General features: G+C 29.2%; 1 protein-coding gene across 1 annotated transcript; it reads left to right on the top strand.

Annotated features, from left to right (window-relative positions):
• The first annotated feature begins 2,606 nt into the window (after nt 1-2,606).
• On the top strand, nt 2,607-15,016 carry LOC139784233 (uncharacterized). Its single transcript, XM_071723400.1, has 5 exons — nt 2,607-2,751; nt 11,207-11,306; nt 11,662-11,786; nt 13,866-13,977; nt 14,677-15,016. Exons 1-5 carry the CDS (start codon nt 2,629-2,631, stop codon nt 14,772-14,774), a joined length of 558 nt encoding a protein of 185 aa, XP_071579501.1. The 5' UTR covers nt 2,607-2,628; the 3' UTR covers nt 14,775-15,016.
• The last annotated feature ends 190 nt before the right edge of the window (nt 15,017-15,206 follow it).

The following is a 15,206-nucleotide window of genomic DNA, read 5'->3' as shown; positions in this document are numbered from 1 at the left end:
ATTGTATTATTATTTACATTATTATAATATAACTATTCAATAGATGTTTAAAAGAACTCAGTTATTTTTCTATTCTATTTTCTTATTCTTTATTTTTACTCTTATTTTTCTTTCTTTATTACAACCCGAAAGCTCAAATATTTCATGAATTATGCTGCATCTGGCACCTGTACGCAAGCTTATATGAATAAACAAAGTAACCTTAACGCCCTGTAAATTATTTAGTGTCGCGACGGTGATAAAGCGCAACGTTTTAACGACCAGCCACTGCAAACGCAATATGCGGCAACCACGTACATATATACGCGCTTATGTACGTGTAAAAGCGAAGATGGAGTTCGCGTAAGCGACTCACGTCGCCGGTTATAATGGCAGTCGGTAATGGTAGAAGTTAGTTTGTATATGCAGCGTCGCATAAAATTGTAGCCGGACGGAACAAGGGTTGGGACAAGATGTTGGAGAGGGTGACATTTTAGATACCGTGGCAAATAGCTGGGTTTAAAGTCGATTATCGTCCATCGAACGTCCTTTTTAAACCTAAAAATAAAGGTGGACTTCTAATAAATTTTGAGATTTTTAATCTTTCAATTTAAATTAAATTTTTTTAATTTTCTATTTAAATTCTACAATATTAAAATTCAAAAATAAAATAATATTTTAAAATAAAAAAATATTTTAGAAAAGGTCTAAAGAATAAACAAATTGCTATTTTCGTTTTTTCAAAAAATTATATTAAAAATAAATAATATAATTAAAAATAAAATAAATAACAAAAATAAAAATAAAAATAAAATAATATAAACCAATATTTCTAAAATATTTCTGAAATAAAAGTCAATAGTAATAATATTATTTTGAATTATTTTATCCATCAGTACGACGTAATATTATTCAGATTAAAATCGCGTAAAGTGTAATAATACACATTAAAATGTAATACTATTCTGAAAAAAGATAAGATCAATTGTTTATTACGAATACAGGCGTATATCATCTGTAATTCCAGCTACATTTTATTACCCAATAATTCTGAAGGCGATAACAAGGCCAAAAGAATTTCGTTTTCGCAGAAACTATTTGCTGTTAAACATAACCGACAATAGGCAAGATCAAATTAAAGTTTGAGTCCGTATAATATCTGTTGCACGCTGTAACAAAACAGCATGTTGGAGACCTTGAGCAGTGACCGTAATTACTGTCATTATTTTTTATCATTTGTAATCATCGTAATTTGCCGCTACCATTTTTATCACTTATTATTTCATCATAATCCTCTGTTTTTTTTTATTCGTTATCTATTACTCAATGAACGTGCAGTATTGTTCTATATTTCGATACTTTGTTTAATAAAAATATTTTGTATATAAAATTATTAATTATTATTATATCTTATTAATATATAATATTATATATTATATATCTTAATTATATCAATTGTATTAATATTTCAGAGTGTAATTTTGTAAATGTAATTATTAATATAAGCATCGTATTACATATAAAATGTCTTTTTAAATCTCAAATTGTAAAATTGCAATTATAAGTGTAATTTTAATTTTATTTTCTATATAAAACATTAATATATTCGTGGAAGGAACCGGGCTAATTAAGAGCCGATCGCAGTTGACGGTGCGAAAATTATATTTATTGAGTCAGTATCGAACGCTAATGAAAGACGGTTGCTTCTTACAGACTGGTGAAGTGTTCCTCCTTATGGCTGGCACCTAGAGGAGACCACATAGAATACCTTGTCATCCGTGAGTGGTCACCGTCATGTTAAATTAAATTGTTACAATCTACATATCACACAGCACATTGCTGAAGATGGTCCGAATAGGGACCGAAACATACGTTTAATTCCAAAGAAGAATAAATATAATTTTCGCACCGTCAACAGCGATCGGCTCTTAATTAGCCCGGTTCCTTCCACGTGTAGACATCCAACAGAGCCTTATCTCTCCAATTAATATATTACTAAATAACAGTATATTAATAATATAAGGCTAAAATTCTCTGTATATTTTTACTTACATTAAAAATATATATATATTTTGATTTAAAAAAAAAATTTATTTGGTGGCTCCTAATAGCTTATTTACTTAATATAATACGTGTATTTATTTAGAAATATTTACAGGTATTTTTATTTAGAATTAGATATTTTCATTTAAATAAAATGAATATATATTTTAATAAAAACAAATAATTTTTAGTAAATGTATTTACTTCATTAAAAAATTTTTTTCTTTCAGTGTACATGTACTGATTAAAATTGCCGTACTTGTATTATTTATACATTTATACTACATTACTTGTTAAGCATTTCAATTGAATTGAATCAACTTTGCGTACAATTGCTGTGTTTTTTCTGAATGTAACCAATGCCGCACAAATGAAATACACCTAATTTGAACACACACATGCACGCATGAAACAATTGCGATATTGTAATCACATAGTATCACAACGCCATCAAAACTTATGCAAATCTGATATGCCGGCCAATTATACTAATCGCGCTTCCGCAAATCTACGCGCATACACACGTTACATATACACACAAATGCAGAATTTCCTCTCGCGTGTCGATGATGTAAGATCATATACAACGCTGCGGACAATATAAATATGTCCATGGAAATACAATGTCGCCCAGTTGTCGGATCAGTTTATGCAAGTTGTTCGTTTCTCTCACTAAAACGCAGAAAGATGAAGAAAGTCGGGCTTTTCGTTTTAGCACTCATTGCTATCGTAAGTACAATTTCTTTTCACACACGCGTATTATATACATATTACTGTTCTTTCTTATATTTCATTTAGGTAAAAAAGCTAAATACACTTACACAAATGCGAATTGATTACTGCGGTGTTTAAAATATGCAAGAAAATTGCATTTTTCTTAGCAAATATATGGAGAGAGATCATTATTTATAACATCTTTTTAATTTTAAACACCGCATATTTTTATAACCAAGCCTCAAATTAGCATTCTATTATAACAAACTTAAATTATAGTTAAAAAATTTATTAAATTAGTTTTGTAATCCAAATGTTATCTCCTATATATATATATATAAAACTTAGTAACAAAGAAGTTACTAAAGCCTTCAGATTTAAGTGAAAAAGTGTACTTCAAATTAATCAAAATAATAAATCTTTTTATTAAAAAAAAATATATATTGTTTCTCGCACATTTTGAGCTACATATATACATAATAATTTCTGGATACGTTTATAAGTGTCTGAAAAAAAGGTTAAATATCTTTGCGTGAATCAGAATAGGTTATATGCAAGTGTCGAGTAAAGGTTTTTTAATTATTAGATATATTTTATTATTTATGTATGTTTTCAACATTTTATTAATTTTTTTATCAAATGTATAATTAAAATTCAGAAACAGCTGGTTTAGGAAAAAATATCTTTAATTTTATTTTTAATCGATCAAAATATAGCCAATCACACGAAAGAAAAGTAAATAAAGGTGATTCGGATATATTGATTCAGTGATAAAAGAAAGAAACATTGAGAAACATAAAGATAGATAGTTTTGTTCTATGATTTTAACTGCACACTGATAAAAATTGATGTAAATTTACAGAGGAAATTTATTTATTTTTTTTGTAAATTTACTGAATTTTTCTAGATTTTTACTTATGCATTTTTTTTCTCTTGTTTCAGTGAAATATACAGGAATTTTATGAAAAATTAACTGCAGAATCTAGTATTTTTACAACTCATTTGTAAATTAGCTCCCGGTATTGTTAAATTTATCCATAACATTACATATGCTAAAATTTTATTTCTATAGGGTAACTCCGGTATATACGCCACACCTAAAGAAAACTTAATTTATCGAGTACTATCTACTATGTTTAAGGCAAATGAGTTATACCAATAAAAACTTTATATTGTCTACTACTATAGAAAAAATTAGAAATATGAAATATTTTATTCTTTGTATTTAACAAAAAAAAATTTAGAAATCCTTGCATTTTTGCCATATATCCTATAGGGGTGGGATATATGACATTCATGGGTGGAATATATGCCTTATAAAAAATTACAAATAATGTTTATAAATAAGGCAATAAAATATCATATTAAGTTATAAAATGTGTGTAAAAAAAGTTTATTAAGGTAAGAATGATAAACAAATCATAAAACCTAAAAATTTTTTAAAGAAAATAGACGAACGATAGATGCATTAAAGATTATTGGTACACGATCCAAAAAAAAAGAAGGAAAAAGAACTCATAAGAGATTTCGATTTTTACGGAGTATCCGTACTATTTACTACGTTTACGCGGAGCGTTACTTCTGTAGTCTACCCGCGGAAAACAGTTAAATATGAACTTTATATGGACCTTAATAAAATCTCCATTTAAATTTTATTTGATTTAAATTAATGCTGAATAACTGCATTAATATGGCTCATATTTGTTCTATATATAAAACTTAATTAAGAATATAAGAAGAAATGCCGATATACATTTCGATTAAAAATCTCGAACATATGAATACATGTCGTATATTCTTAATCGACGTGTATACTCGTACGTATGTTTCGTAGTATACAAAGTATATATACGTACTTCTTACAGTATCATTTCATCATCAAAATATTCGTATTTAATTTGGCTTAATAAGGATTTAATTAGCTAATATATTCAATTTAAATATTAATCTTATTGAAACCATATATGAAATTAATAAGTTGTACATTTTATTCAAATTTCATTAAATTCAAATAAAACTTTTATATGTTCTTAATATGTTGAATTCAAATAAGACCTTTATATGTTCTGAATAAGTTCTAAATCTAATTTAAATTTAATTAAATTCAAATAAGACCTTTATACGTTCTTAATGAGGCTTTTAAGGCACAGCGCGCGCGCACCTGGGGCTGGATCCTTGAATTTATTCGCAAGAAAAACGTATGCGGAAATTCTGCTCTTATAAAAAAGTTGCAAGTTGATTAACTAAAAGCCATGTGATCAACTTGCAACTTTTCTGTAAGAGTAGAATTTGCGCATACCTTTCTCTTGCGAATAAATTCAAAAATCCAGCCCCTGTTGTAGCTTGCCGAAATTTTGCGGTTTCAATCAACAGGCAATGTTTTTCAAACGTTTTGTAATATGTGTTTAAAACTGATTTTCAAATATTTTTCAAACGTTTAAAAAACATTGTCTGCTAATTAGGATAATAATGGGATTAGAGAATATGGTATCAACAGAGAATGAGTTATAAGATAAAAAAAAACGTTTATAAATTACAATTATTGTGTTTATATTGGTTTGCTTTAAATCCAGTGGTACAAAAAGAAGATAAGTAAACTTCTGATAAAATTAACGAAATGCGCAACACTTGCGCAGTAATCGAATACATAAAAACAAATATTAATCGCTAGCAACAAAAAGATTGATGCAGTTGCACAAAATATTAATCACCATAAAAACCAAGAATACAATTTGCTAGCTCAAAAGAATAAAAATAGAGACATTTTTTATATACTTAATCAAACTGAACCCTTATGGAAAAATACACTCAACTTTTGGTGTTAACCGTTAAAAAAACACCATAGAAAAACTCTTAAAGTTGGGTGTGATTTCGGACCAATTGAAGGTTAACCATCATTTGAAGGTTAATCTTCAATTGGCGGTCCGAAATCACACCCAACTTTAAGAGTTTTTCTTCGGATGATGGTTAACCTTCAAGTGATAGTTAACCTTCAATTAATGATTAATCCTTAAAAAATGACGGTATAAACCCTAAAAATATGAACCCTCAAATGAAAGTAACAAATATGGCGTCCCAATGAGAATCTCTTAAGGAGGGTGGTTAGTCAAATCAATTTGATAAGAATTAGTTCAATGGAGAATATTCGTCTATGGGAATCTGTCGTCCATATATGCCAAAGTTGAAGATAATCGTCTGCATGGTTGTCGAGTAATTAATTATTGAAGTTATACTCTTGTCTCTCTCTTATACACGGGCGACACAGCAAAAATGTTACCTAACCTGTAATGTAACTCTCAAAAGCATATTAAAAATGATAAGAATTTAGTGAAAATAGGTGCAAATAACTCTTTACATATTTAGGAAAAACTTTCTCGAAGACTGAAATGATTCGTCTTTATAGTTATCAAGAAATTGTAAAAATAAAAAAAACAGGACCACATTTATTATTTCCACATTTCAATGTGGATAATAACGTATTTGGGTTTCAATTGTACAAACAACTCTTTTTAAACCTTAAGAAACAGCAATTAAATGCATTCCACATATTTATTTGCTAAAATTCGTTTATTTCACGCGACGAAAATCTAACCTATATGCTTTCCCCCTGCCGCGCCGCCTGCCTCGCACCGAGAACTAACCAACCTCCTTAAGGACTCCGCTCGCTGAACCGGATTCCTCGCCTCGATCCTCCCTCTCGGACGCTAGCTGCCGCAGCTCTCCCTTTCCTGGCGGTGAGCTCTCCCTGGTGATCCGACTCTCGCTCGGTTAGTCTCCAGAACACGCGCCGCAACGATCAATCCGTCAAGAAAGAAATAACGGACTCGACACGTTCGAAGAAACGCAAGCAAGTGCGGCCATGACACCTAACGAGTGAGGAAGGAGGCGGGGGCTCTTTGAGAGTGGCGACTCGCGCGTCGCGCCATCTAATGTGAAACGATCGGGCGTTGTAAAACGCGAAAAGAATTCGAGCGCAATATCTGAACAAATTATTTAATTTTTAATAAGTCCAATTATTAATATTTATTTTCATAAGTGAACTTATTTTTTATTTTGATAAATGTAAATACAAATATCTTATTGTATTAATATTTAATATTAATAATTTAATTAGTTGCTTAATTTAACTTCTTGTTTAATAAATGAGCGGATGTAGTACTGAAAATGTACCTATTATATAATATTTTAATTTTCAAAATTGTCAAATTACAAACAGGAATTTTGTTGTGACTTTTACAGTTATAAAGTAACTATTTAATGGAAATGGAAGCCTAAAAAAATTAATATTGTAACGCAATTATTATAATGCTCAAATTATAAAATATTTACATTATCCATGTCTGCCAATACAATATAATTTTTTATTCATATTGCATTCTATATAATGGCAATGTTATTATATATTTGACAGGCAAATCAAAATAGCTTTGAATCGATATCGAAATGATGAAATATCCATGTCTTAACAGAAAATACATAATTTGCCTGTTTTTCGATACATATATATTTAAAATAATTAAAAACCCACATAGCATGCATATCAAAAAGACGTCCCGAAGATATCCCGAGAAGATATCCTATCTTCTAAATATATCTTCGGGATATCTTCTGGACGTCTTTTTGATATGCATGCTATGTGGGAAGCCAATGACCTACATAACTAAAACTGAAATTATAAAATATATGTACGATGTAGACAGTATAAAATAATTAACATAATTAAACATGCAGATTTGTGGTTGATAATGACAAAATTCAATAATAAACCTATAACCTAACAGACTACAACGCAAGACTAACATAACTCGCAGGTTTATTAAAATCTTATGAATCACAATTTTTGATTAAATATGAATATATGATGGGTCAATGGGAACACTTTCAATTAAATAAAAATTTAATTTGGGTGTTAATTAAAATTTTATTTGTTTCAAATACAAATAAAATTGAACTCAGGATGGTTAGATGCTTATTAAATATTAATATGATCCATATATGCGCCTGGACAAGTTAAATCCAATAGCAAGATCTTATTTAAATTTAATTTCGATCCAAATTTGGAACATATTTAAATTTAATTACTTTTATATTCAATATTTGGTTTTTATTTGAGTTTAATTTCGTTCATATAAATGACTAATATAAACCATATTTAAAACATATTTAACTCTTTTCCGCGGGTAGTAACTTACGATAATTCACTCGTTTACGCGGAGTAAATTATCGTAAGTTACTACAAAATCCCGTTTACGCGAAAGAATTATCGTAAGTTACTACAGAAGTAACGCTCGCGTAAACGTATAGTATATGGCATAAATCCCGCACGCTAAAAATTCCGTATATCCCAAACAGGTGGGATACCAATAGAAGATATCAAACTAAACAAAAAATACAAGAGCTATGCACTTGTATTTTGCTGTATTCCATCCTTTACTATCGCTCTACACTTATGTATCATGAAATAACCATTATAAACACCGCAAATCCAAGTGTAACGCATAAACGTCTAAAAAGAATATATTAGACAGAAGCACTTTTTATGTGTTTCTTTATGTGTTAAATTACATCATTTAACACGTTTAATCATATTAAATTAAAAGTTAATACGTTCAATCGTGTTAAATGACGTGATTAAAACAACAAGAAATGTGTAAGAAGAGTTTTGGCTAAAATAACACACTTGGATTTGCAGTCAAACATTTTACATTTCCTGCAGTAATCATTTTACGTAGGTCGCAATACATGATCGCGCTACCCGGGAAAAAATGGAAGAGATCTGAACAAACTTGATCAGATCTCATCAGATCCGATCCACTCAGATCTGGTTTGATCAAAATATTGGCCCTATCTGATCAGATCCAATCAGACATGAGTAGATCTGATCCGATCCTAGCGGATAGAGTCAGATATGTAACAAGAATAATCTATTATATCTGCTCAGATCCAATCAGACATGAGTAGATCTGATCCGATCCGGTGTCCATCCACTGCAGAAAATTGTTGTTTTTAAATGTTATTTTTTAAATGTGCCACTTTATTATAAAAGTGGACTCCACGATACAAAAGTTGTGCCGTTCCACGATTTACATAACTTGGCGCAACTTAGCACGATACTGCCGTGTCTGATACCGTTCTTATACCACTGTTCATCAAATTTTAAATACGAGAATCAGATTCCGTCGGATGCCATCTATCGGATACTTTGAGATGCAACATTATCTGATCATATATAATCTTATATGACTATATAAGTTTATATGTGATTATATTATTTTATCAGTTTAAATTATTAGGTATGTTTGCAAAATAATTTAAAAGATTTATGTTTTATATATACATATACACATTAATCTTTTATATTTATCTATTATTAATTAATTTTGCATGGTACTTTTTTAATGGAATATTTATAATAAATTCTACATATGGTGTCGAAATTAACAATTATTATCAAATTGGCAGAGACTATATTTATTATATATGTTAATGTTTCAAAATTGAGAAAACTGTTTTTAATATAAAAATTAATTGATTTTTTGATAAAAAATCATTTAAGCTTCCCCTTCACAGAGTTAATATTATATTTGATATAATGTACAACATTGGGTGTAAAAATTAATAATGGACAATTTGAGAACGAAATTTTTATAAGTTCTATACTGACGAGATCTGCTCAGATCCGGCAAGATCGGAAGAAATCTGATTGGATCAGCAACACAACTTTGTAAGCCAAGATTGATCTTATTTGGTGAGATCAAGATATGTCTGACTAGGTCTGCTCAGATCCGGCAAGATCGGAAGAGATCTGATTGAATCAGCAACACAACTTTGTAAGCCAAGATTGGTCTTATCTGGTGAGATCAAGATATGTCTGGCTAGGTCTGCTCAGATCCGACAAGATCTGAGGCGTAATGTCTGCTCGTACTTCAGGAGATCTGAAGCAATCAGATAATGTCCGATTAGATCGGAAGAGATCCAATTGGATCTGCGATTCAATATCGAACGGCAGCAATGGTCAGATCTGGTGAGATCGGATTATAGTTCAGCATATCTGGCTGTATGTGATCAGATATGGCCATGCAGATCTGGCGAGATAAAATTGTATCCAATCAGATCTGACTTTACTTGAATTTCAGATCTCGTTGTATCTCATTTTATCAAATCAGGCATGGTCAGATCTCCTCCATTTTTTCCCGGGTACTTACTACATTGAGAAATCGATTCAACTCATGATGGTTTCGTTAATATTAACAAAAGAAGTGAAATTACAACACAATACTAATATGCCATAAAGGCAATATGAGATTTTAGTCTCAGTATAGTGGTATTACGGTATATTCGAAATCATTGCAGTAATAGAAAATTAAGTGGCCAAATATCTAACATCTGCAGTATCTGTGAGATGTGAAATTTGGGGCTTTACTTGTAAAAACACAAAATCTACAATTAAACACCATAATCATATAATTCCTTGAATAGCGGTTATATCGAAAATTGCTATTTTATCAAAGAGAGTGTGGAACGGGCTAAGTAAGAGCCAGGCGCTGTTGACGGTGCACAAAAGTTAATCCCTTTATTTATGATAAATCAAATTTTAAATGTACGTTTCGGTCCGAATTTTTGGATCATCTTCAGCGATACTACAAAAAAACAATATACAGGATACATGAAATCAGTAAAAAATTAAACGTATATACAAAAATAAATTAAATACCTACATATAATAACGGAGTAAAAAAAAAATATATATATATATAAGAATAGACAACTCGAGACATCAAGCTCGACAGCGAGGAAAAGTCAGCCTCTATATAGTGCCAGCTACTAAGAGGATGTGTTGCATTGGTACGGAAGCAATGAGATCTTAAAAAACCATCAGTATTAAGTGTAAAGAAGAAAAGTAAAAGTAGTCAAAAAGTTAAAAGAGGCGACTCACCATGCTCGTCGAGCGAGAAAATCGAATTTGCTATTTTATATTAGAAATAATGTGATCAAATGAATATTAAAATAAATCAAGTACTTTTACCACCAGACAGTAAACCGATAAAATATTAAACAAAAACTTAATTTTATTTGAAGTAAGTTTAACGTTTTGAGATAAAATTACAAAAATTACTCTGTATTTTAACTGCATAAATTGAAGGTTAAAAATGACCACCGATTTTTACAGTAAAATGATAACATATATTTTTATCAGTGTAGAAAAAATTGACTTCAAGTTGACAAAATAATTTTGCTGTTAAAAAAATAATGTACACGAAGCGGAACATATGTTATACTTCTCTAATATTTTATTATAATATTTCATGTCACAATATTTCTAATATTTATCTCACAAATTTGTTTATAACACGATATAAACAATTTATATTATATTTTCCACGCAATGTATTTTACTTGTAATTATTATTATTGATAATAATGCAATTATCGTATTAATAAAGTATAATGTAATATAACTGTATTTTAGGTAATTGCAGATGATAAACGTCTAGAAGAGGTAGCAAAGAGATTCGAAACCGATGGAGAGACAATACAGGCATGTTTACAAGAAGTTGAGGCAGACTCGGGTAAATCATCCAAAAATATATAAATCAATTTACAAATAAATCCAATTCTCATTATTGTTTTATTATCGTTATTTTCTTCTTGTTATTATAGAACTTTAAATTTTTAATTCTATATATCTATATTAAAAATTCATAATTTTAAATTTATAGTTTAGAATTTAAAAATAAGGAAAAATAACTTCAAAAATCTAGAATCTATTATTATATAATTTCTGAACTTTTAGAAAGAGAATAAATTTAGAAAACAATTCTTAAATAATAAAATACAAGAAAATTCTATACATATTTCAATATTAAAATATTTTTTTATATAAATTTTTAAAATTATAATTAAAAATTTTTTTTAATTTTTTAGAGGAAATAAGTACCTTGATTGAGAAGTGGGATGAAGCACAGGATGATGCTATCAGTGACGATGCCAAACAATCTCTAATAAAATACAGTAATTTCCTGGGTTGTATATTACAGAAGAAGGGAATGGTAATAATTTGCGATAATTATTATATATATATATATATATACTCATCCCCCCAATATATAATTATTGGACATACGAAATTCTGATAACAAGTACAGCAAAGCTGATGCATATTAAACCATTATTTCCCCATTATATTTTCATTAAAGTGCATAATAAAAGATATTTCTTATTTCTATAACACAAGTTTGTTGTAGAAAATTAACTGAATTTTTCATATTTAAACTTTATATTTTTCTCATGCTATAGAATTTCAGTTCAATGTTTCAAAAACTTAGAACATATTACAGATACAATTAATCATAGAAAACATACACATTAACAAATATGAATTTATTCGTCAGTGTGTACGTCAAAACAAAACAAAATATATGCACAAAATAATATATAATAAAAAAATAAAAACAATACATAATAATAAACATATTATCGATAACATATGATATATAATATTAAATTATAACATATAATAAAATATATTGTCTAACATAAGCTTACTCAAAATTGAGTAGAACAATGGTAATAATTAATTTTTTAAAGATATAAATAGGTAATGCATATCTAGTTTATTTACGTTTAAAAGATTAAATTGCCATTATTCTACTCAATTTTGATTAACTTTGTGCATAGACTTATATAACAGACTGAGCATTCCCATTGGAGATCTGAACCCAGCTCAAAGGATAGAAATATGTTGATATAAAAGAAATATAAACCCTGGTGTTTTCTTTGTCCTTCGAGCTTGGCTTTAGCTCTCCAATGGAAATGCTCACAGTTAGTCTATTAAGGGGGGAGCCTCATGTAAAACGCTGAAAACAAAGCAATTTTGTGGAATTTTTGTTAAAAAGACATTAAAATGAAACTTATTGAAACTTGGATAATGGTTTTAGCAACATTTGTAGATGTAAAAAAATATTTTTTCATTGCAAAATTCTTTATTTATAAGTAGCAACAAAGCCTATTCTCAAAGGCCGCGGCGCCAGACTTCACAATTGGTGTGCAGCATTGCGCCTGCAATTCATCACTAAAACAAAAATACAAATTTTTTTTACTTTTATTATAAGTTACCATTGTCGGTAAACCTTTTTGTTCAGTAAAAAATGCAAAATTGAAAAAATAACAGGACTTAGAAAAAAAAATTCAATTTTTACGGAAAAATTTTGGCTTTAATTATGCAATAAAAGTTATTTAATTTGATAAAATGACTAAACAAGTATGTTTACATACAATGGTATTTAGTTATCTACATACATGCCAAAAAGCAAGTCGATTGGTCGAATAGTTTATGAGTAATCTTGCACACCAATTTGAAAAACATGGTTTTGAGAAAAACGCGTTTAAAGTTCTCGGAGCGCGCGCTTTACTTGCGTAACGCTCAGGTATAAAATCGCTTATATCAAGTTCGAATTTCGCTCTGGAACTTTGGGAACATATTCTAGAGATATTATACTAATGATTTATGCAATAAAAGTTTTTTCGATTTTTTTAACCGGTTACATGAGGCTCCCCCCTTAAATGTATAAATCTAGACCTAAAGGAACCCGGGACATAATGGAAATGCTAAGGGGTCTAAAAAAGTTTGAAACATATTGAAAATAAATAAATAAACTTGGTCTTGCACCAAAATATTCTTTGAAATAAATCACTACAGATAATCGATATTTACACAGATACTTTACTAATCGACAAGAAAAAATTATTTAATAACGTATGTACATATATTTACAATAATAAAAAGTAGAATTTTATCATTATTTATCTTATGCAAATGTATATCAAAGAAACTGCAACTCAGTCGCGGAGAGCACAGCAAACGCATTAAACAAGTCAATTTGTAGCATCTTTTAGTTAAAAATAATATGAAAACTAATAACAACACGCGATTAGAGACATCTAAGTGTAATAATTTCGAAACATTTCATTACATGGCAGCATCTCTGTAAAAAAATATCGAACCATATCCCATTATGCCCCGTGGACCCGTGGACCCGTTATGCCCCGAGTTCCCCTATAAGTTTATATCAGACAATATAGAACAAGTTCTATATTATGATATCCTGTGTTTCTTTCGTTCATTTTAGATAAAAGAAGATGGTACGTTGGTTGTAGATAAGCTAATTGAAAGTGTCGAAAAAGACAATGATCTACCAAAACCTACAAATAAAGAAGGTTTAACAAAATGCCTCAATTTACGTAAGTAAACTTAAAACAATATACAAATTGTTTCTCTGTTTCAATTCTTTCTCTCTCAATTTTGTTATAACTACATCAAGCGACACGATTGTACATGTAAAGGGTGATTGATCACGTGATTACGTCACTGCATAAATACTGAGACCAAAGTTATCTGGAATTTCCATGTCAAATGAGTTTTCGGAATAAAATATCTCAGATACTAAACCAACGTTTTGCAAAGCTATTTCTAATTTGGAACTAAAATGGAGGTTTAAGTTAGATTATAAATATTTTGAAATAGGGGTACAGGAAGGACGGAGCCTTTTCCCGTACCCCAGTCATTTATTTAAATAAGTAAATATGCAAATAATGTAATATTTACTTACTAAAAGTAAAGTTCAAATTGTAGAGTTAGGACACACGTTTATATATTCAACTTTACTTGTCAATAATTTTTTAATAAACAATGAGAGATGGTTAAAACCTTTTAAAAGTTGTTCAGGTACATTAAAAACATCATATCGAGGTCAAAAGATTGGGTTCCCTTTTCTACAGTTCTACATTTTTATAAATTAGAAGCTGATATTTTTATACCAATTTGAACATAATGTTTTGTTATTGTACTATATCATGTAATACACAGTTTGCGGATAATTTTTGTATAATATTGTTAATAATTTTGCTAATAATTGCTGATAATTGCTTTAATTATTTCAGTGAACGAAGATAACAAAATGACTCGGGATGACAGAGTTTTTGGTTTAATGCTTTGCGTAATCAACAATCAAATGGATGAAGAAGGAGGCAGTAAGTAAAAGAAGATTTGTACGATACATTACGTCGTCTGGATAACCATAATATTTCCTATAGATAATTATAATAATTTCTATATATATTATATGCAGTAGTATAGTATAATATAAGAGAAATTTCTGATATCGGGGTTTAAACGAAATAAAACGCTATTTCTATGGAATCTACAGATTCACAATAAAACTTGTTGCTTATAAACCATGTTAATAATGTTAAATAAAATAAATTAGTTTCATAGTTTCAATGATTTGAATTCAAATAAGAACAAACCTAAAGATGAGTCAGAGGAGGACTGTGTCTCTTTCTTCATTATCCCCCATGTTCCTCGAATATCTGAACTGAATAAAAATATTACTATAAAGACCTGAATGTGAAACTGCCATACTTTAGCCTCAATAAGATGCGTGACTATATTAAAGCATATAAAGATAATC

This window comes from Temnothorax nylanderi, unplaced genomic scaffold (genome assembly GCF_030848795.1).
Source record: "Temnothorax nylanderi isolate EJ_2023f unplaced genomic scaffold, tnyl_v1.0 TNYL_tig0599_pilon, whole genome shotgun sequence".
In the NCBI taxonomy this organism is placed as follows: domain Eukaryota; kingdom Metazoa; phylum Arthropoda; class Insecta; order Hymenoptera; family Formicidae; genus Temnothorax; species Temnothorax nylanderi.
This window is presented reverse-complemented; position numbering and strand designations above follow the sequence as displayed.

Bases quoted from the DNA above. Each gene is read 5' to 3' on its own strand.
- LOC139784233 (XM_071723400.1), top strand. From the start codon at position 2,629: ATGTCCATGGAAATACAATGTCGCCCAGTTGTCGGATCAGTTTATGCA. The intron at 11,787-13,865 runs GTAATAATTTGC...CGTTCATTTTAG, and splicing joins TATTACAGAAGAAGGGAATG to ATAAAAGAAGATGGTACGTT. The intron at 13,978-14,676 runs GTAAGTAAACTT...TAATTATTTCAG, and splicing joins AACAAAATGCCTCAATTTAC to TGAACGAAGATAACAAAATG.